General features: G+C 39.5%; 1 protein-coding gene across 1 annotated transcript in view; it reads left to right on the top strand.

Annotated features, from left to right (window-relative positions):
- Positions 1–464, top strand: part of LOC101597659 (interleukin 18 receptor accessory protein) — a 34,552-nt gene extending 34,088 nt beyond the window's left edge. The window contains exon 10 of the mRNA XM_004651692.3: positions 91–464. Coding sequence (XP_004651749.3) covers positions 91–464 — 374 coding nt within the window. The remainder of the gene's footprint in view (positions 1–90) is intronic.
- The last annotated feature ends 20,389 nt before the right edge of the window (positions 465–20,853 follow it).

Raw genomic sequence — 20,853 nt, 5'->3', positions numbered from 1 at the left:
AGATTCCTTGAGCATCTCTGGCGTTTCCAGTTAGTTGTCATTAATGGTTTAATCATATCAATTGAAAATCATCAAGTTATTTATTTCTAGCATATGCAGAAGACATTGTGAGCATCATTAAGAAAAGCAGAAGAGGAATATTTATTCTGAGTCCCAACTACATCAATGGACCCAGTGTCTTTGAACTACAAGCGGCAGTGAATCTTGCCTTGGTTGATCAAACACTTAAACTCATTTTAATTAAGTTCCATTCTTTCAAAGAACCAGAATCTCTACCGCATGTTGTTAGAAAAGCTCTTCGGGTTCTTCCCACAATTACTTGGAGAGGCTTAAAATCCATTCATCCCAATTCCAAGTTCTGGACCCAAATGCATTACCACATGCCTGTGAAAAACCCCAAAAGATTCATGTGGAATAAGCTCAGAGTTATCCCAAAGGTTTTGTCATTGGAAAGGACCAAGTAAAACAGAAACCTCTGGGAGGAGGTCCCAGTTCAGCGAGTGGAGAAACAGCTGGGAATCCCCTTCCCTCAAAGCAACCCCCTCCCCCAAAGAAAGTGAAACCTGTGAGCAGTGTGCACTGTGTGCAAACTGTGACTTCCTTTTGTTAGTGCTAAGGAAGCTTGATGGACATGGGAATGAGTCCAGAGCTGTGATTTAGATACTGACTTCCTAGATGGAACACAGAGAGTTTCTCCAAAACTTTGTTTAGATTCAGCAACACAACACCCCACAGAGTTTATAAGTAGTCTCGACAAAATCCGTAGAGGCAGTGTTGTAGCTATGGGCTGTGTCTTCCTTGTCTGCATGTCTACTGTATATATGATGTATGAGTTCATGAACATTTGGAATCAAATAAATGCCTACTTTATTAGATATGAGTGATGGAAACTCTGTCTAGTGTGTTTTTGTAGAGAAGGAAATCATTGTTCCATGTTTGCCCGTTAACTGGAGGGTAATGGTAAGTATAAAAGGTGACAGTAATGGAACAAAGAGTAGATAGGTCTGATGGCTTGGCTGCATCCTTGTGGGAAATGGCACATGTGAAAGTGTAAGCTACAGATGTTTCTAGATGCACAATGGGATGAAGTTCCATGCAATCCATTGTTAGTAGAAAAAAAGCAATGTGTTAGTGCACACATGCTAAAACATGTCCTACATCACAACAGCACACTGTAGAATGGTTTTCCCATCATGATCTCACTGTTCTGCCCAGCATTGTGAGAGATGGTCACACTACATCTTACTAGGTCAAGAAAAGATGCAAATTCATAATTTAAAATTTGGTTTCTATCTATTGTGTATCATGTTTGCAACATCATAAAATCCAAAATTTTAAGTAAATTGCCTCAGCATATTAATGACCTTACCTATTATTGTGACCAAATACCTGATAGGAGGCAGTTTAAGGAAGGCACAGTTTATTCTGGTTTACAGTTCCAGGGTTGCTTTCCCTTATGCTGGAGAGGGCATGGAAGCTGGAGCAGGAAGCCAGCTGGTTATATTACATTCATAGCCAGGAAGCAAAGGGTGAACAGGAAGTGAGGCTGGGCTATAAAACATCAAGTCCCACTCCCCGTGACCCACTTCCTCCAGCATGGCTCTACTCTCTAAAGGTTCCAAAACCTACCAAACAACACAACCTGCTAGGGACCCCGTTTTTTCAAGTACATTATCCTATGAGAACCATTTCACATTCAAACAACAGCAATAAGTTACATTATCATATGTAGAGGAATGACCACAGAGGATAAAGTCCTCTTCTTTGTGCTGACGTAATCTGTGCCAGGACGTAGATTTGTAAACAGAATAAAGATTATTTCAGTATATCCTTGTCACTTTAGTCAGAGACCTTTATGCAGAGGAGTCCCTAATCAGAAGTAGGGACCAATTGGTCCAAAATCATTAGTCCAATTAGGAGACGAAAAGTGTACTAACTGAAACTGCAGTGGTAAGCTCAGAGTCTGAGAGAGAAGTGCATAGACCTCCAGAATGAGGCAAGAATGGCAATCATGCTGTGGTCTGAGCCATTTCCCTGCTGAGGCTGATAGCCCTGTGTGCATCCTGACCTGATGTACTCCTAAGTCCCAGATCAGTGTGCTGACTGGCCAGGCTATGGTTCCTGATTGACAAGACTAATTTGATTTTCATAAGATGGTTTCCTTTACAAGAAGTTCAAGCTGAGGCTGAAGTAGTGTTCTAATCGCATTTGGATAGCACTGCCTCCACACCCTGTCTTTCTGAGAGACCGGGAGGACTCATCATTTGGGCAATATAGGAGAGAGACTTGTGGGCTGATTTGCATGTAACATTTCACATCCACTGGTCTGAAGGATCTCTGAGTGCCGAAGTGGGTAAGTCACTGTCATCCGGCCACTTGGTGCCTGTGTAAAAGGCTCATCTGATGTTTCTTCAGTGATGTCCACATCATAAAAACCACTGTGGCTTTGGCACTAAGTAACATCCTTGTTGGAAAGTTCAGTGATGAAGTTAAAGAGGAGCTAAAGGGTATAAATTATGCCTGGAGGAAGTTTCTGGTGGTGAGGATCATTGTGGGGCCTCAGTGGGGAGGAACCCACGTTGTTGTTGGCCATTGTGTCTTAGTGATGGCCAAGACAGCCAAGATTCCTGGCTTTCCTGCTAAGCCCTCTGAGATCTCAGGCTTAGAAACCTCTTTTGGCCAATGCAGCCAGGTCTATTTTATTCCAACATAGCTGAGCTGTGGCAGTAGAGAAGAGTGGCAGTAGAGAGCTTGCTACATCTTCAAGGATGGAGAATTATCCACTTGGAAATAAAGAACTATGGCTCCACAAGAGCATGGAAGTGAATTACTATTGAGTATTATCTTTTTGTGCCCTTTTAAAGTTTGGCTACAGGAGTCATGAGAAGTACATGGAAGAATAAGGTTAATAAACAATGAATCCTGATCAGAAAAATGCAAACAGGAGAGAGGACCCATTCCATGAGACACTACTATGCAAAATAGAGGGAGAAGATTAGGAAAGTAAACTACAAAGTTGTATATAATTCACGAAGCTGCACACTAGTGCATCTGATATTAAATAGAGTACCATAAACTTTGAGAACTGAGTGTTCCAATAGACCACTTCCTGACTTCCAGATAGACCACTGGAAGGTGTACATGGATGGGGTGAGTCCATACAGAGCTGAAAGGCAGTGAAGCAGAACTATACTGAAGTCACAAAGATGATTAGAGTTTGTGGCCTCCTTCCTGTAGCTTAAATGCTGCCAACACAACCACTACATAAGACTCAGATGTGTGTAACATGACATCAAAGATACTAAGAATACAACACATGGTAAGTAAAAACAATGTGACATTTCTTGTTAGGATTTTCAGTGTGATTTGTAGCTCAATTAACAACACAGATGAACAAGGGGATTATCTGGCAATAGGTATGTTCATGGTCCCAAATCAGAATAGAAAAATAACACCATGTTGTATTATCTGTAGGGCAACCACTATAAGACATAAAAGTCAAATACTGTTAAAATGTAGGTGGTGGGGTATCTATTTATACAGCCATTCAAAGAAGGAATATCAATGTGCCACAACATGGGTGTCCTGGAGGACATTACGTTAGGTTAAAAAAGAGTTCAGGCATGGAGGGCTGGGGATATAGCTCACTGGGTAAAGCACTTGCTATGCAAGCTATACAGCAGAGTTATGCCCAGGACCCATGTAAATGCCAGGTAAGAGTGGTGGTCTGCCTGTAGTTGCAGAACTTGGGGTGGAGACAGGACATTCCTGGGGCACAAAAATGTAGAGAATGATTGAGAAAGATGCTTAATATCAACCTCTGGCCTGCATACACACACATGCATGAGCACATGCAGCTGTACATCTATGCATCCACAGGGGCACACACATGTAAACACACTGCACATATATACACATACAAAAATATTTTAAAAATTTTGGCACAGAAAGACAAATAAGGAATGACTATTTGTAGGGGGAATGTAAAATGGTTGAATTCTTAATATCAGAGGTTGAAATGGTAGTTAAGATTTGAAGGCCAGAAGAAAGGAAGGGTCATTTGTAGGTAAGAATGAGCAGCTGAGGAGATGTTTCATCAGTTAAAGGTGTCTGCATGCAAAGCCTGCTGGCTGGGGTTCAATTCATTAGTGCACATGTGGTATTAGAGAAGCCAGATGTACAAAATGGCAGTAGGTACATCCAAAGTTTGTAGAGGCAAGAGGCCCTGACTTGCCTATTCTCTCTCTCTCACACACAAAAAAAAATGAATGAAAACATTTTTAAAAAATAAGTAGGAAATCAAAGGAATAAAAGAAGACAGAGGAACCAATTTAATGAAATAAAGAAGGCAATACAAGACATAAACAAGGAAATAGAAATAATAAAGAAAAACCAGTCAGAATTACTAGCAATGAAGAACACAGTTAATGAAATAAAAAACTCTGTAGAAAATCTCACCAGTAGAATGGATGAAGGAGAGGACAGAATATCTAAGCTAGAAGACCAGGTGGCAGATCTAATACAGTCCAACAAAGAGAAAGACAAACTTATAGGAAAGTGTGAGTGGGAATTTCAAGATATTTGGGACACTATGAAAAGAACCAATATAAGAATTCAGGGCATAGTAGAAGGAGAAGAATTCCACTCCAAAGGCATAGTAGGTGTCTTCAACAAAATCATAGAAGAAAATTTCCCCCAAATTGGGAAAGAGGTGCCAATTCAGATACAGGAAGCCTTTAGAACCCCAGCCAGACAAAACCCAGAAAGAACCTCTCCTCGCCATATTATAATCAAACTTCCAAACACACACACCAAAGAAAAAATATTGAAAGCAGTTAGAGATAAAACTCAAGTTACATACAAAAGCAAGCCCATCAGGATTACAGCAGATTATTCAACACAAACATTAAAAGCCAGAAAGGCTTGGAGTGATATATTCCAAGTTCTGAAAGATAACAACTGTCAACCAAGGTTACTTTATCCTGCAAAGTTATCCATTCAAATAGACAGAGAAATAAGGACATTCCATGACAAAAGCAGGTTAAAGGAGTATTTGAAGACAAAACCAGCTCTATAGAAAATACTTGAGAGAATCCTCCATGCTGAAGAAAAGGAAAAGCACACATATAAGGAACCTAGAAAAAACAAGCAATACTCCAATTCTAGTTAACAGAAGAGAGCACAAGTAGAACTGGAACCACAAAAAAAAAAAAAAAAGGCAAACATAAATAAACACCTTTCAATAATATCTGTTAATATCAACGGCCTCAATGCCCCAACGAAAAGACATAGGTTTACAGACTGGGTTAAAAAGCAGGATCCAACAATTTGTTGTCTCCAAGAAACTCACCTTTCTACAAAGGATAGACATTATCGTAGGGTGAAAGGTTGGAAGACGGTGTTTCAAGCCAATGGGCCTAGAAAACAAGCAGGGGTTGCTATCCTAATATCGGACAAGGTAGACTTTAGTCCAATGTTAGTCAAGAAAGATAAGGAAGGTCACTTTATATTGATTAAGGGCACACTCCAACAGGAGGACATTACAATCCTAAATATATATGCACCTAACATGGGGGGCTCCCAAATTCATCAAATAAACACTATTAGAACTAAGGTCACAGATAACACCAAACACAGTGGTGGTGGGTGACTTTAACACCCCACTCTCATCAATTGACAGGTCATCCCGGGAAAAAATAAACAGAGAGGTGTCTGGACTAAATGAGGTCATAGAAGGAATGGACCTAACAGATATATGCAGGACATTTCATCCAAAGGCTGCAGAATATACATTCTTTTCAGCAGCACATGGAACATTCTCTAAAATAGACCATATATTAGGACACAAAGCAAATCTTAACAAATTCAGGAAAATTGAAATAATTCCTTGCATTCTATCTGACCACAATGGAATTAAACTACAAATCAGTAGCAAGAAAGGCTATAGAGCATACACAAAATCATGGAAACTAAACAATACACTACTAAATGATGAATGGGCCAATGAAGAAATCAAGAAGGAAATCAAAAAATTTATAGAGTCAAACGATAATGAGAACACAACATACCAAAATCTCTGGGACACAATAAAGGCAGTTCTAAGAGGTAAATTTATAGCCTTAAGTGCCTATATTAAGAAATTAGAAAGGTCACAAGTAAACGACCTAATGCTTCACCTTAAAGCCTTGGAAAAAGAAAAACAAGACAAACCAAAAATCAGTAGACGGGAAGAAATAATAAAGATTAGGGCAGAAATTAATGAAACAGAAACAAAAAAAAGAAACAATCCAAAGAATTAATGAAACAAAGAGTTGGTTCTTTGAAAGGATAAACAAGATTGATAAACCCTTAGCAAATCTGACCAAAAGAAAGAGAGAAGAGACACAAATTAATAAAATCAGAGATGAACAAGGTAACATCACAACAGATTCCAGAGAAATTCAAAAAATCATAGGGACATATTATAAAAGCATATACTCCACAAAGTATGAAAATCTGAAAGAAATGGATGATTTCCTTGATCTATATAACCTACCTAAATGAAATCAAAATGAGATTAATTACTTAAATAGACCTATAACAAACATGGAGATCCGAACAGTTATCAATAATCTCCCAACTAAAAAAAGCCCAGGCCCGGATGGATTCACTGCTGAATTTTACCAGACTTTTAAGGAAGAGCTAACACCATTGCTTCTCAAGCTTTTCCAGGAAATAGAAAAAGAAGGAATTCTACCAAACTCCTTCTATGAGGCCAGCATCACCCTGATACCAAAACCAGGCAAAGATAGAACAAAAAAAGAAAATTACAGACCAATCTCCCTCATGAACATAGATGTAAAAATTCTCAACAAAATATTGGCAAACAGAATACAAGAGTATATCAAAAAGATCATTCACCCTGACCAAGTAGGCTTTATCCCAGAGATGCAGGGATGGTTCAACATACGCAAATCTATAAATGTAATACATTACATAAATGGGTTGAAGGACAAAAATCACATGATCATCTCATTAGATGCAGAGAAAGCATTTGACAAAATCCAACATCCCTTCATGATAAAAGTCCTACAGAGACTGGGAATAGAAGGAACATATCTCAATATAATAAAGGCTATTTATGACAAGCCTACAGCCAACATATTTATAAATGGGGAAAAACTGGAAGCTTTTCCACTAAAATCAGGAACAAGACAAGGGTGTCCACTGTCCCCACTTCTATTTAATATAGTTTTGGAAGTCTTAGCCATAGCAATAAGGCATGAGACACACATAAAAGAGATACAAATTGGAAAGGAAGAGATCAAGTTATCATTATTTGCAGATGGCATGATTCTATACATAAAGGACTCTAAATACTCTACTTGCAAACTGTTAGAGCTGATCAAAACCTACAGCAATGTAGCAGGATACAAAATAAATACACAGAAATCAGTAGCCTTCATATATGCTAACAACAAACACACAGAGGATGAAATCAGAGAATCACTCCCATTCACAATTGCATCAAAAAAAAAAAAAAAAAAGTACCTTGGAATAAACCTAATCAAGGAAGTAAAGAAGCTCTACAATGAGAACTTTAAAACACTCATGCGAGAAATTGCAGAAGACACTAGAAAGTGAAGAAACATCCCTTGTTCCTGGATTGAAAGAATCAATATTGTGAAAATGGCAATCTTACCTAAAGCAATCTACACATTTAATGCAATCCCTACTAAAATTCCAAAGGCTTTCTTCATGGAAATAGAAAACACAATCCAAAAATTCATTTGGAATCACAAAAAACCTCGAATATCTAAAATAATACTGAGCAACAAAAATAAGGCTGGTGGTATCACCATACCTGATTTTAACCTATACTACAGAGCCATAGTAACAAAAACAGCATGGTACTGGCACAAAAACAGACATGTAGATCAGTGGAACAGAATAGAGGACCCAGATGCAAGTCCAGGTAGCTATAGCCACTTGATATTCGATAAAAATGCCCAAAATACTCATTAGAGAAAAGACAGCCTCTTCAGCAAATGGTGTTGGGAAAACTGGATATACATCTGCAGAAGGATGAAAATAGATTCTTCTCTCTCGCCATGCACAAGAATTAAGTCCAAATGGATTAAAGACCTTAACATCAGACCTGAAACTCTAAAACTGCTAGAGGAAAAAGTAAGGGGAACCCTTCAAAATATTGGTCTTGGCAAAGACTTTCTGGATACAACCCCAATTGCTCAGGCAATAAAACCACAGATTAATCGCTGGGACCTCATGAAATTACAGATTTTGCACTGCCAAGGACACAGTGAAAACAGCAAAGAGGCAACCTACAGAATGGGAAAAAATCTTCGCCAGCTATATATCTGATAGAAGATTAATAACTAGGATATACAAAGAACTCAAAAAGTTAAATAATAAGGAATTAAACAAGCCAATCAAAAAATGGTCTATGGAGCTAAATAGAGCATTCTCAAGGGAAGAAATACGAATGGCATATAAGCATCTAAAAAAATGTTCTACGTCACTAGTCATCAGGGAAATGCAGATTAAAACTACATTGAGATTCCATCTCACTCCTGTCAGATTGGCCACCATCATGAAAACAAATGATCATAAATGTTGGCAGGGATGTGGACAAAGAGGAACCCTTCTACACTGCTGGTGGGAATGCAATCTGGTCCAGCCATTGTGGAAAACAGTGTGGAGGTTCCTAAAACAGCTAAAGATTGATCTTCCATATGACCCAGATATAGCACTCCTAGGCATATATCCAAAGGACTCATCTCATTTCCTTAGAAGTACATGCTCTACCATGTTTATTGCTGCTCAATTTATAATAGCTGGGAAATGGAACCAGCCTAGATGACCCTCAACTGATGAGTGAATAATGAAGATGTGGCACATTTATACATTGAGTTCTACTCAGCGGTAAAGAAAAAATGAAGTTATGAAAATGCAGAAAAATGGATGGACCTGGAAAGGATTATACTAAGTGAGGTAACCTAGGCCCAGAAAGCCAAGCGCCACATGTTATCTCTCATATGTGGATCCTAGCTACAGATGATTGGGCTTCTGCATGAGAATGAAAATACTTAGTAGCAGAGGCCAGTAAGGTAAAAAGGCGTCATAAAGGGTAGAGAAAGGAAGGGAGGAGGATACTTGATAGGTTGATATTGTATATATGTAATTACAATGATTGTAATGGGGAGGTAATATGATGGAGAATGGAATTTCAAATGGGAAAGTGTGTGGGTGGGGAGGGAGGGAATTACCATGGGATATATTTTATAATCATGGAAAATGTTAATAAAAAATTTTAATTAAAAAAAATAAAAAAATAAATTAAAAAAATATAGAAAATTAAACATAGTAATATTTATATTTAATATTAAATGTCTAAACACACAATTAAAAGATATTAGTAAGGTTTATTTAAAAAAATGAAGCAACTTAGTTTTTGTTTAATTTGATAATTTTTTTATTTATTTGCAAGGAGAGAGTGTGAGAGAGAGAGGAATGGGTGTGCCAGAGCCTCTCACCACTGCAAACAAACTCCAGATGCATATTTCCCTTTTTGAATCTGGCTCAACATGGGTGCTAGGAAAAAATCAAACCTGGGTTGTTAGGCTTTGCAAGCAAGGGCCTTTAACTACGGAGGTATACCCCCTGCCCAATTGAGTTTTCTTAAGAAAATATTTTATTATTTATATATTTATTTATTTATGAGAAAGAGAGAGAGAAGGAGGCAGACAAAGAGCTAGAGATAGAGAGAGAGGGAGAGAGCACGCAAATGGGTGCACCAGGGTCTCCAGCCACTGTAAATGAACTCCAGATGTATGCACCATCATGTGCATCTGACTTATGTGGGTGCTGGAGAATCAAACCTGGGTCCTTAGGCTTTGCAGGCAAGTGCCTTAACTGAAGCAATCTCTGCAGCCCTTAGCTTTCTTTATAACAAATGGATATAAGCTTACATATATGAGAATGTGTGTGTGTGTGTGTGTGTGTGTGTGTGTGTGTGTGTGTGGTGTGTATGTGTATTCTCAATGAGTTGTTGGACAGGGAGGCTGCAGAGGCCCTACAAAAACATGAACAGTTGCCATTGCTCTTGGTCACCCATCAGAATTAGGTGGTAAGTCTCTATAGCTGAAGACATTGCATGTTTTGTTTGCAGGACATAGGGGGAACTAATCTAGAACTGAGCTATAAGTTTCATTCCTGATGGCTAGCTTTCTTCATAGCATAAGGTGCTGTGCAAATTACTGGGAGAGAAAAGCCATCCACATTTCTGCACAGTTGTGGGCCCTATGTATTCCACAACCAACCTGCCAGGCAATATATGCCACTGGTGCAATAGTGCAATGACTGTTATGGGAGGAACCAACTGTTTTCTGATTGGATTTGAGACCCACTCCACAAGAGAAATCCATGCTTGGTATTGTAATCCTGACCAAAAATTTATGGCAAGGGCATAGGCCTTATGGGGGAACTTACCATGGTAGTTATGCTTAGTGGACTGTGTGTAAATTGCCTTCTAAATAGCTATATTTTCCCCACAGAATAGTATTGCTTGAAGCCTTAATCACAGAAGTTTCTTACTATTAAGGGCAATGGTTAATGTAGAGATGAACAGCTGGGGAAACTGCCAAGAATAAGTGATTATGCTGTGCTCAGCTTCAAAGAGGACATCTAGACAACACCCTCAAAGACAAAGGGAGCTTCATATAAGAGTGGGTAGAATGAACATAAAAGTAGAAAAATGAGGAAAAGAGCTGTGAAATGCTGTCTTCTGCATAGGGCATGTCTTTTCTACACATGAATTCTAGCAGATGAGGACTTTTGTGCATGACTGGCCCTGTCAATGCTTCATCATCCATGGGGGAAGGGTACATGAGACCCAACAGCTCCCACAGTAGCAAAAGGTTGCTGGAAGAGAGGGAGTCATGTTCATCAATGGAATGGCCACTAGTAAGTTGTCAATTCCACGGTAAATAACTTCTCACCCATGATCATGCAAATATTCCTAATTTAATGCAGTGGGTTAGTAAAATGGCATGAAAAACTAGGCACCAATGGAAACCTTTTCACCATGATAATGAAGTCTAACACAAACAAAACCTGACCAAGCAGCTCCAGATAAAATTTTTGCTTGATGGTGAAAGACAGTATATTTTCTCCATAATGCTGAGAACAAGACAAGAAAATTTGCACTGAAAATGGCATACAACCTTGAAAAAAATAAATTTATTATTACAATAATGACAGAGAAATAAAATACATGCAGTTTGGAATGGGAAAAAAACAATACTCTCCTTATTCCTAATATATTATTTTTCTTGTACAAAACCCAGAAAGGCCACACACATACACACACACACACACACACACTTCCTCACACACATTTCCTCAAATTCATAAGGGAATTTATCAAGACATCTCTGTTGTTAATTGGATTTATATGTAAGTCAGTTTATTGTCACTGTAACAAGTACCTGGGATATAACTCAACTGATAAAGAATAAAGGTTTATTTTGACTCATAGCTTTGGGGTTCCTTATCAGCTGGTCCCATTGTGTTGGGCCTATGATGAGGCAGTACTTCATCATGGGAACAGTGATGGATAAAAGCATGCAAAGAAAAACCTGGGATCCCACTAACCTCTCCAAGGGTCCTCAGCTTGATTGGAAGACCTTCCAGTATGCCATATGGTGAAGAAAGGTATTCTAACCCATGCTGAAGTGAAATGAGTGAGGACTAAACTGTTAGCCACTTTGAAACAATTCTGTTTTGTGGAGAGGGTCCACAGTTCCTTCCATATTCTGCTGTCTCCTTTCTCAGGCATGCTTTCTCTTTTCTGTCTTTTTATTCTTTACTAAGTACCCATGACAGAATAGCTCCCCAGTAATTTCTGAACTGAGCTGAGCTCTGGGTCTTTGCTTTGTGAAGAACCTCATGAAAAATTCACCAACCATGGTGTTGTTGATAGGTGGACATTAAATTTGGAGATCACTGAAGGATGGAGCAACCCTCCTGTTTCCCCAGTGACAGTTGGAAGGGAAACATTTACAATTACTCCTTGCTAGGATTTAAAATACCTCAAGAAAGGAAAGTGCCACTTCCTCCTAACCAGAGGAACAAAGAGTTAAGCTTGTCCCTCCACATCTCAGTTCAGATATATTTTCTTTCCATGTTTATAGCTGCTTAATTCATAATAGCTGAAAACTGGAACCAACCTGGGTACCCATCATTAGATGAATGGATAACCAAGATGTTACCACAGCTACACTTATCTACATGATGGAATTTCACTCAGAAGTAAGAAAAAAATGGCACAATGAAATTTGTAGAAAATAGTTTAACTTGGAACAGATCATTCTAAGTGAACTCACACAATTACACAAAGACAATCATTGCATGCTCTCACTCATTTGTGGTTCTTAACCTGGAATAGCCCAAGTGGCTGACATACCTGGGTAGCATCTTGAGGTTTGGACAATAGGAAGGGTAGGGCTTGGGGTAAGGGGAGAGGTGGGGTTGGGACACAAAACTGAATCCAACTTGAACTGGTACCATAGAATCTTATATCCTGGAAGTCAGACTAAAAGGTGGAACCCTCAAGAGGACCTTAGGGGGAGCACCTGAATTGATGGGCTCTGGAGAAGGTGAGATGAAACCTAACCTTAAGTTTATCCTGTTTCTCTTTCTTCTCCATCTTTTTCTTTTTTCTTTTCCCTTGGCACTGGCCTATAATTCCCTATACAAGGATGTGGTTTACATCTACAGTGAACTGTTTATCAGAGAGACCTTCAAGATCTCCCCAAACAAACAAGACAGACTTCTATCAGAGCACTTGATTACCCACCAGAGGTTAATGGTAAGATCCTACTGCTGAAGACAGCATACACTGTTAGCATGGACCATGTAAAGACCTGGTTGTGATCTGAAAGAGAGCCAGTCCCCAGATAATTAGCCCATCTAGTGTTGGAAGGTGCTGCATGAGGTACTGGGGTGAAGTGGCCAACATCTGTCCAAACAACTCTAATGGACTCAGAAGCAAACAACCTGACATGATGCTCATACAAGTGCAGTAGTGGCACACAGCCATGGTGGGTAACCAGCTGCTCTTGGATTGGCTAACAGATCTGCTCAGTGGAAAGGAAACCGTATCTGGAACTGGGAAACAAGTCAGAATCATATCATATAATGAAGAATCATATAATGATTCTTCCTTCTATCATCAAGCTTCCACTAATCTTGGGCTATGGAGGATCTATACACTTTAAATTCTCTCGAAATTAATGGTTATCCCATTTAACCAGTGCTGACTTCACTCTCTGTTGGAGAATCTGCTTCTCTTTTTCAGCTGGGAGCTGGACATGAGGAGATAAATGATTCAGTGCACTCCACTCCAGCACAAGCTGAAACCACAGAGAAATGGGGGAAATGATGAAGAGTGCTGCTTTCTTAGTGAATCTAACCTACCAAACCAGAGCTCCAGAGGCTCCTAAGTGCCCATCCTTGAAGTAGACTTAAAATGCAGTCAGCATAGCTTAGGGAATTATGCAGAAGAGGAGTTAGAAAGATTGTTAGAGCCACAGGTTGTGACATTTTGCACAGAGACACTGCTTCCCCCCATAATGCATGATCCACAATCCCCATGGGGTTGACCTGCCTCCTCAAAAAGGAAGGCCTCTTCAGAAAAGAGGCAGGGAGAAGGGAAAAGATGGTACCAACATGTGATGTTTATGTATGAAATATGTCCATATCCAATAAAAGTAAATAAAAAGAGAGTTAAGCTTGTCAGTCACCTGGTCAAGAATCCACCTCTCACTTACAGACATGCTAAGGAAGTAGGAGGTATAGTTCTGCCCTTAGGGATAGTGTACTCTTCCTGCAGACCCCCCTGCCCTCACTGCAGAGCTGCTCTGACTCAGAAAGTGTTACTATTTATCTTTTTTCCCTCTCTTTCTCTTCCTTGGTTGTTGGCCGAAATCCTAAAGATGCTTGCTCTCTCTGACACTGTTTTTTCTTTCCTTCCTTCCTTTTTTCTTTCTTTCTCTCTCTCTCTTTCCATCTTTCTTTCTTTCTTTCTTTCTTTCTTTCTTTCTTTCTTTCTTTCTTTCTTTCTTTCTCTCAACCTTTTTCCCAATAAGTCTCCTTTTTCTTACTCACTCTCTGTTTTTTTGTGTGCCTAAGTTTTTCATGGTCCTGAAACAATGGAATCTGCAGAATCTGCAACATCTTCAACAGTGTCCATGGTCTGCTAGCATGCCATAAGTCCTTGAGAACACATGAAAGGAAAGAAGTATACTGGATTGACTCCATACCTGTCTGTGTCCCTGAATACTATGAATCTTCTCTGACCCTCTGCTCTGTGTGGCCCCCTCCAAAACTCATATTGACAATTGATTAGCAGGCTGGAGAGATGGATCAGCAGTTAAGGGGCTTGCCTGAAAGGCCTAAAGATCCAATTTCCACTCCCCAGGACCCACGTAAGCCAGCACACAAGGTGATGTATAAGCAAGGTTGTACATGTGCACAAGGTGGCACATGCATCTGGAGTTTGACTGCAGTGGCTGGAGGCCTTGGCATGTCAAACTCTCTCTCTCTCTCTCTCATAAAAAATTATTATCATTGTGATAATATAGATATGAATGTAGATGTGGTAAGGATTTTGTGCTCCTCTTATACCATCATCACATGTTGTTTCCCACCCTGGCATCAAGCAGAAAGAAAGCTCTCTTTAGATGACAGGATCTTGATCTTTGGCTATTTAGACCTTAGATGTAAGCCAATGAATTTTGGCTCATCATAAGTTGCCCAGTTGTATTCTGTTCTAGCAGCACAAAATGAACTAAGACACCCACACTATCCCCCAACAAATATTTAGCCTGTGTCTGCCAATTGCATTTTTCTGCAGAGTCTGAATATATGCTAGAAATTCTTCTGAGTAAACAGAAATAGACTCTTCCCAATGCCAGCACATATTTTCCACCCATCTTAGTAAGAATCAGTGTTCCTTTAAGTCTAATGTGATTTCACTTCCGGGGAAAGGGAATTTTGCTACGGAAAGAAAGACAAGGAGGAGTAGAAGGAAGAGAAATGACCTGCTTGAAAACCCTAGTACAGAGATTATGAGTACGAGTATGGTGAGTAGGGACTAGAAAGAGTAGCAAGGATACAATTGTTAGGTTGGCCATCTCACTCTGGGCTCAGCTGTCCTTGTGACCTGCTCTTTGTACAAGAGCACTGGTGATAATGTAGATAGATGGAGTCAGAAAATACATTGTGTTTTAAACTACCTTGCTGCTCTATTTTAACACTTCAATTCATTCATTTAGGGTGCCTTGAGGACAGAGAACTTCTTAGGCAGTATTGTGGATACCAAAAATTATAAAACCTCTACCTATGTGACATTTATGGTCTCTGAAGTACAATTAACCTGATGTGCATATAACATTTTTCCCTGTTATGCCACTTAATTCTCAGACTATCTTTAAGACAGATATCATCCTCAAGAATGGCACTGGGATTTGAAGAGGTGTAAGACATCCTAAGATAATATGGATAATATGTCTTCAAGCTTGTGCCTGTTGAAAGATTCCTGCTCCCTTAGGGAAGATATCACATTAAACTTGTAAGAACATGACGGTAACTCTGGTATGGAGTTGTACCTCATTTCTAAGCTCATATTCATGTCTACCCTACCCACCTTGGTACCTGTCCCTTTGTTTCCATACTAGGGCATTCCTGGAGGTGATTATACCTGTCACTAGGCCAGTCTCCCTATGATCTGTGGAGGTTTGACTGGAGGGCAAGGACAAAGCTCAGCTGTTCTGTCCTGAAGGCAAGGTCAAAGATATTGACTTCTCTCCAGCTCAGGATACAGACTTTCAATTTAGGGGGATGATATACCAGAACTTGATCCAAAGCCACTCAGTTTAATTGCTAGTTGTGGGCTTGGAAAGCAAATCAACTTTCTGGACAGCATGGACTAGTTCTGTATCACTGCTCTTTCTTCTCCTTCTTCCTAAAAAAAGAATGGAAATTTCAGCTTTGACAATGAAGCAAGAGCTCTAGCAAATGACAGATGCTTTAAGACCCAGACCTACCACACAAATACTTTCTGATAGAGTCAGCTAAGAGCTCATACTACAGAACATTAGAAAACAAGTGCTGATAACTTTGTTGTTAGCTATTCCAGGAGATGTGTGCCTGTACAGAACATGGTGTCAAGTTTGCTCTTGTTCCTTGAACTTCTCTAAAACAGAAGTCACTGGTGGGGACTGAAGGGCTCAAAGCTCTGTTTCCTCCTGTGTACAGCCGAAACCCTGGAGGATGGGATATTTTCCTGAAGGGTGCACCACTCAGTCCCTAAGGATATAGTAATCTAAATTATAAGGTAGTCATGGAGGAAAGCCATTCCTTCTCCACTCCTGAACCCTATATGTAGACCAGGGTCCAAGAGCAGATGACAAAGACCACAAGGATAATTGAGACTGGCTCCAAATAGAGGTCAGAGCAGGGCAGGTTTCTATCACCAGTGGAGTTATCTGGATAATTGGGTTAAATGCTTCAGGAAATGGAAAAGCTTAGTGCAGACCAGAATGTACAGATAATTTCTTTAATAATCTGTATTGCAGGTTTCCCCTTCATGTGATGGTTAAGCTTCACTGTCAATTTTACTTTATTCAGAATCATGTAGGAGATGTATTTCTGGAAGTGTCTGTGAGGATTTTTCAAGAGAGGTTTAACTGAGGAGGAAAAAAGCCAACCTGAAGAGCAGTGGTACCATCCCATGTACTAGATTCTCAAGCTGGATAAAGTAGGACAAAGGTGAAATCCAGCTGAACACCTACATACATATTTTTCTCCTTCTTGACTATAGACACAATATGCCCAGCTCCCTCACTCTCCTACTACCACACTTTCCTCATCCCGAGGGACTAAACCTTGAAATAATGAGACAAAATAAAGTTTCCCTTAAATCTTTTTTGGGGGAGTGGCTGGGTATTTCATCACAGTAACAAGAAAACTGGTACCAAGAAGAGAAGTGGAATCAATGGTGTGATAAATGTGATTATGTGGTTTGTAAACCCATAGAACTGGTTTGCAGGAGGAACGTGGAAAAGTTTGGAACCACCGGGTAGAGAAGCTCTAACATTTTATAAGCAGAGATTAATAGGGCATTCTGACAGAGGGAATATTAAAGACCAGAATGCTAAGATATAAAGACTGTTCTAGCAAGGCTTGAGATGGGAAAAAGGACTGGGTTAGAGGATATATATACTGGATATATATTGTCCAGAATAAAATACAACTATCCTCCAAACCAGTTCCTAATACAGAAAACAAATATATATATACATATATATATATGTATATATATATGCACACACACACACACACACATGCACACATATATAAATGGCAGCTCTGTGCCCATGTCCTAAAAACCTGAATGTGCCTAAAATTAGTAGTAATGAACTAAGTTGTTTGTCTGAGGAACTATCAAGGCACCATAATATCAAGACATGGTTACTGCTTACTACTCTTATTCAAAAATTTATGGCATGAATAACAGAAGAATGTGAAAATGCACTTTTTTTGTGAGGAAAGGGGTGTGAGTTGAGTTTTAAGTTTTAGAAAAGGAAGATGTGGAGAGAGCACCTGCAATTGTTAAAGGAATTAGTACTAAAGAGAAAGATTGGTTCTATGTGAGGCAAGTCCTCAGCCATCAAAATCCTAACATGTGAAAATGCAACTTATTTAAAATGGAAAGTCTGAACTGATAATGCTGCTGGTAGAGGGCTTTCCTGCTCAAAACAACCACCTGTGGAAATATCTTTCTGGAATCAGGCACCCAGGAAAAGGATTCCTGAATGTGAATAATTTTATTCCATGGGCTGGATTCCCAGGCTGAATCAAAAAAGGAAAAAGAGAATGTGATCTGAATGAGAGTATTCATGGCAAATATAGCTGTGGTAGGAGGCCAGATAATATCTTGAGTTGGCAGAACAACTTAGCCACATGGTGCTGTTTTTGTAGGCATGCAAAATGTTAGAGCTACATGATCATAGAGGCTTATATCAAAGCTCTAGAAAGTCACTGGGGCCTCCCAGTTTGTGGCAGTATTGGATTCCCTGCAAGAAAGCTATGGGAGACTACTGGATGAGGCTATGAAAGTAAAGCCCAAGTTGCCATGGAGACCTTAAGGTGTGGGAGATCCTAGAGCCATCTGCTGAGGAGAGCCACAGTCACATAAGGAAGACAGCTCAATAGCAAGACTATGTGTGCTGCGTGCAGCAGAGCTGCAGGGCAGGACTGTTCAAGTCCACGAAGCCCAGGTGATGCCCACCATAATCCCCGCGTACTTGGTATGGAGCTGCAGGGTTTAGTCTTTGCCTGATGGGTTTTGATCTTGGTTGTTCTGATCTTTCCTTATTAACTTCCTGTTCCTCCCTTTTGGAATAGAAGTGTTTACTCTGTGCCATTCTAAACTGGAAGGATATGACTCAATTTTTTTACACTTTTTATTTTTCAGAGTCTCCCAGTTAAGGATTGCCTTGAATCCAAGAATAGACTTTGGATCTGAATTTTTGAACACTTCTGCAGCTATTAAAGACTATAGGGATTTTTGAAATTAGGCTGAATGCATTTTGCATATGAAATAGACATGAAAATTTGAGATTCAAGGATAAAATAACATAATTTAAAAGTGGCATGGTTAGGCATCCAGTTGACAAGAGGTAGAACTGAGGGGCTAATGTTGATTGTAAACTTGATGAGATTTAGAGTCAGGTAAGAGATATAACTCTGGGGCAAACTTGTTTAACTTTTTTTTTTTTTTTTGTCTGAGAATGCCTGAAATAAAGAAACAGAGAGAATGCCAGTGCATACAAAATCCAAATACATGTACCATTTTGTATATCTGGCTTGATGTGGGTGTTGAAGAATAAAAGCAAGGTCGGCAGGTGTTATAAGAAAGTACCTTTAACTGCTGAGTCTTCTCTCCAGGCAAGCTCTGGGGATGTCTATAAGGGTTTATCCAGGATTACTGGGAATGGAAATCCCACTCTGAATGTGAGTGGCATCATCCCATGGGCTGGGTTCCCAGACTAAACAAAAGAGGAAACAGGGAATGCAAGCTGAGCAGATCTCTTTCCCCTTCCTGATTGTATATTCAGTGTTAGTAGCAACCTCACATCCTACTGGCATGCCTTTCCTATGATGATGAACAGTACCTTCAAACTGTGAGCCAAAATAAACCTTTCTTCCTGAAAGTTGTTTCTTGTCAGATGTTTAGTCAGAACAGCAAGAAAAGTAGCTAATAGGTTAAATGGAGTAAGTGTTATCAGTTTAGGGAGAACCTGACAATCAGTGTCAGCTGAAGGAGACAGATGCTGAGGATACTCAACACTTACCAAAGCAGAGATCCAGAGACTCCTAAGAGCTCATCCCTGAAGTAGACTTAAAACCCACCCACCATGTCTCAGGGAATTTTTGGAAGAGGGGGCAGAAAGATAGCAAGAGCCACAGGTTGAGACATCATGCCCAGAGTCATTGCCTTCCCCCAATAACTGACTTCTACTCCTATAACATATAACCCAAAACCCCATGGGAAATAACAGCAAACCAACTGAGGTGTGCCCCCAGTGGAATGAGGGGAGGGACAAGGAAAATGATGGTACCAACACATGATGTGCCCACACTAAGTATGTCTGTAATTTAAAAAAAGAAAGAAAAGTAGTTAATATCCTTTACCTTTCAGTCTAATTACATGTATAAATTCAGACAGGAAAGTGCCCAGAATCTTACCATGTTTCATGCAGCTTTCTCGAGGATTTGGGTAAATTATAATTATCCTTTTAATTTTATTAATGTGTAAGAAATATCAAAATGAATTTTGTCCCAATTAACCAAGGAAGCTGCTTGTTACCAACTGCTCTGGACTTCCCTAGGTATTTGCATCCTTCTGGTTCAGTCAGAGAAACATGCTCAACATAAGGTGTGATTTTTGTTTTCAGGTTTTTTTTTGAGAGAGAGAGAGAGAGAGAGAGAGAGAGAGAGAGAGAGAGAGAGACAGAGAGACAGAGAGACAGAGAGAGTCTCACAGAGGGAGAGAGAGAATGGGTGCACCAATGCCTTAGCTACTGCAAATAAACTCCAGAAACTTACACTACGTAGTGGGCATGTATGACCTTGTACTTGGCTCACCTTTGTGTGTCTAGCTTACTTGGGATCTGGAGAGTCAAACACGGGTCCTTAGGCTTCACAAGCAAGTGCCTTAACCACTGAGCAATCTCTCCAGCCAAGGTGTGCTTGTTGAATATCCTATTTTCTTTCTGAGACATAGTGTCCTTCCTGTTGTCTTTAGGATACCCATCATCACATGTGGTGAGTGAACAGTGGCTATCCTCACCTCAAAACTGTTCTTTCCCCCTTTTTAGAAACAATTATTACTTAGCACTTCCTATATTCCAAAAAATGTTGTAATCAACTTATTAAAAGTAACTCATTCGAAATTCACTTGACTTTTATTGATTTAGTCTTTATTTTTCTGCAAGGAAACATCAGAGTTTCTGGCAGCATTTGTTCAAAATATTCTTTTTTACATATTAACTTTTCCTGGAATACTTGTCAGAATCAATTTATGCTAACTATGCTTATTCTTATAGCAATGACATCCTATTTTGATTATTTTAGCGTTGTAGCAAGTGTTGACTTTTGGAACCATGAATCTTACAATGTATTTTTTCAATATTTTACATTTTTTCTGGGCATATTCTATTATAAATAGGTCTGGATTAAAAAAAGAAAAAGAAGGGGGGAAAAACTTCCTATGAAAGAGTCCCTATT

The sequence above is a fragment of the Jaculus jaculus genome, chromosome 4 (genome assembly GCF_020740685.1).
Source record: "Jaculus jaculus isolate mJacJac1 chromosome 4, mJacJac1.mat.Y.cur, whole genome shotgun sequence".
NCBI classification, from domain to species: Eukaryota; Metazoa; Chordata; class Mammalia; order Rodentia; family Dipodidae; genus Jaculus; species Jaculus jaculus.
This window is presented reverse-complemented; position numbering and strand designations above follow the sequence as displayed.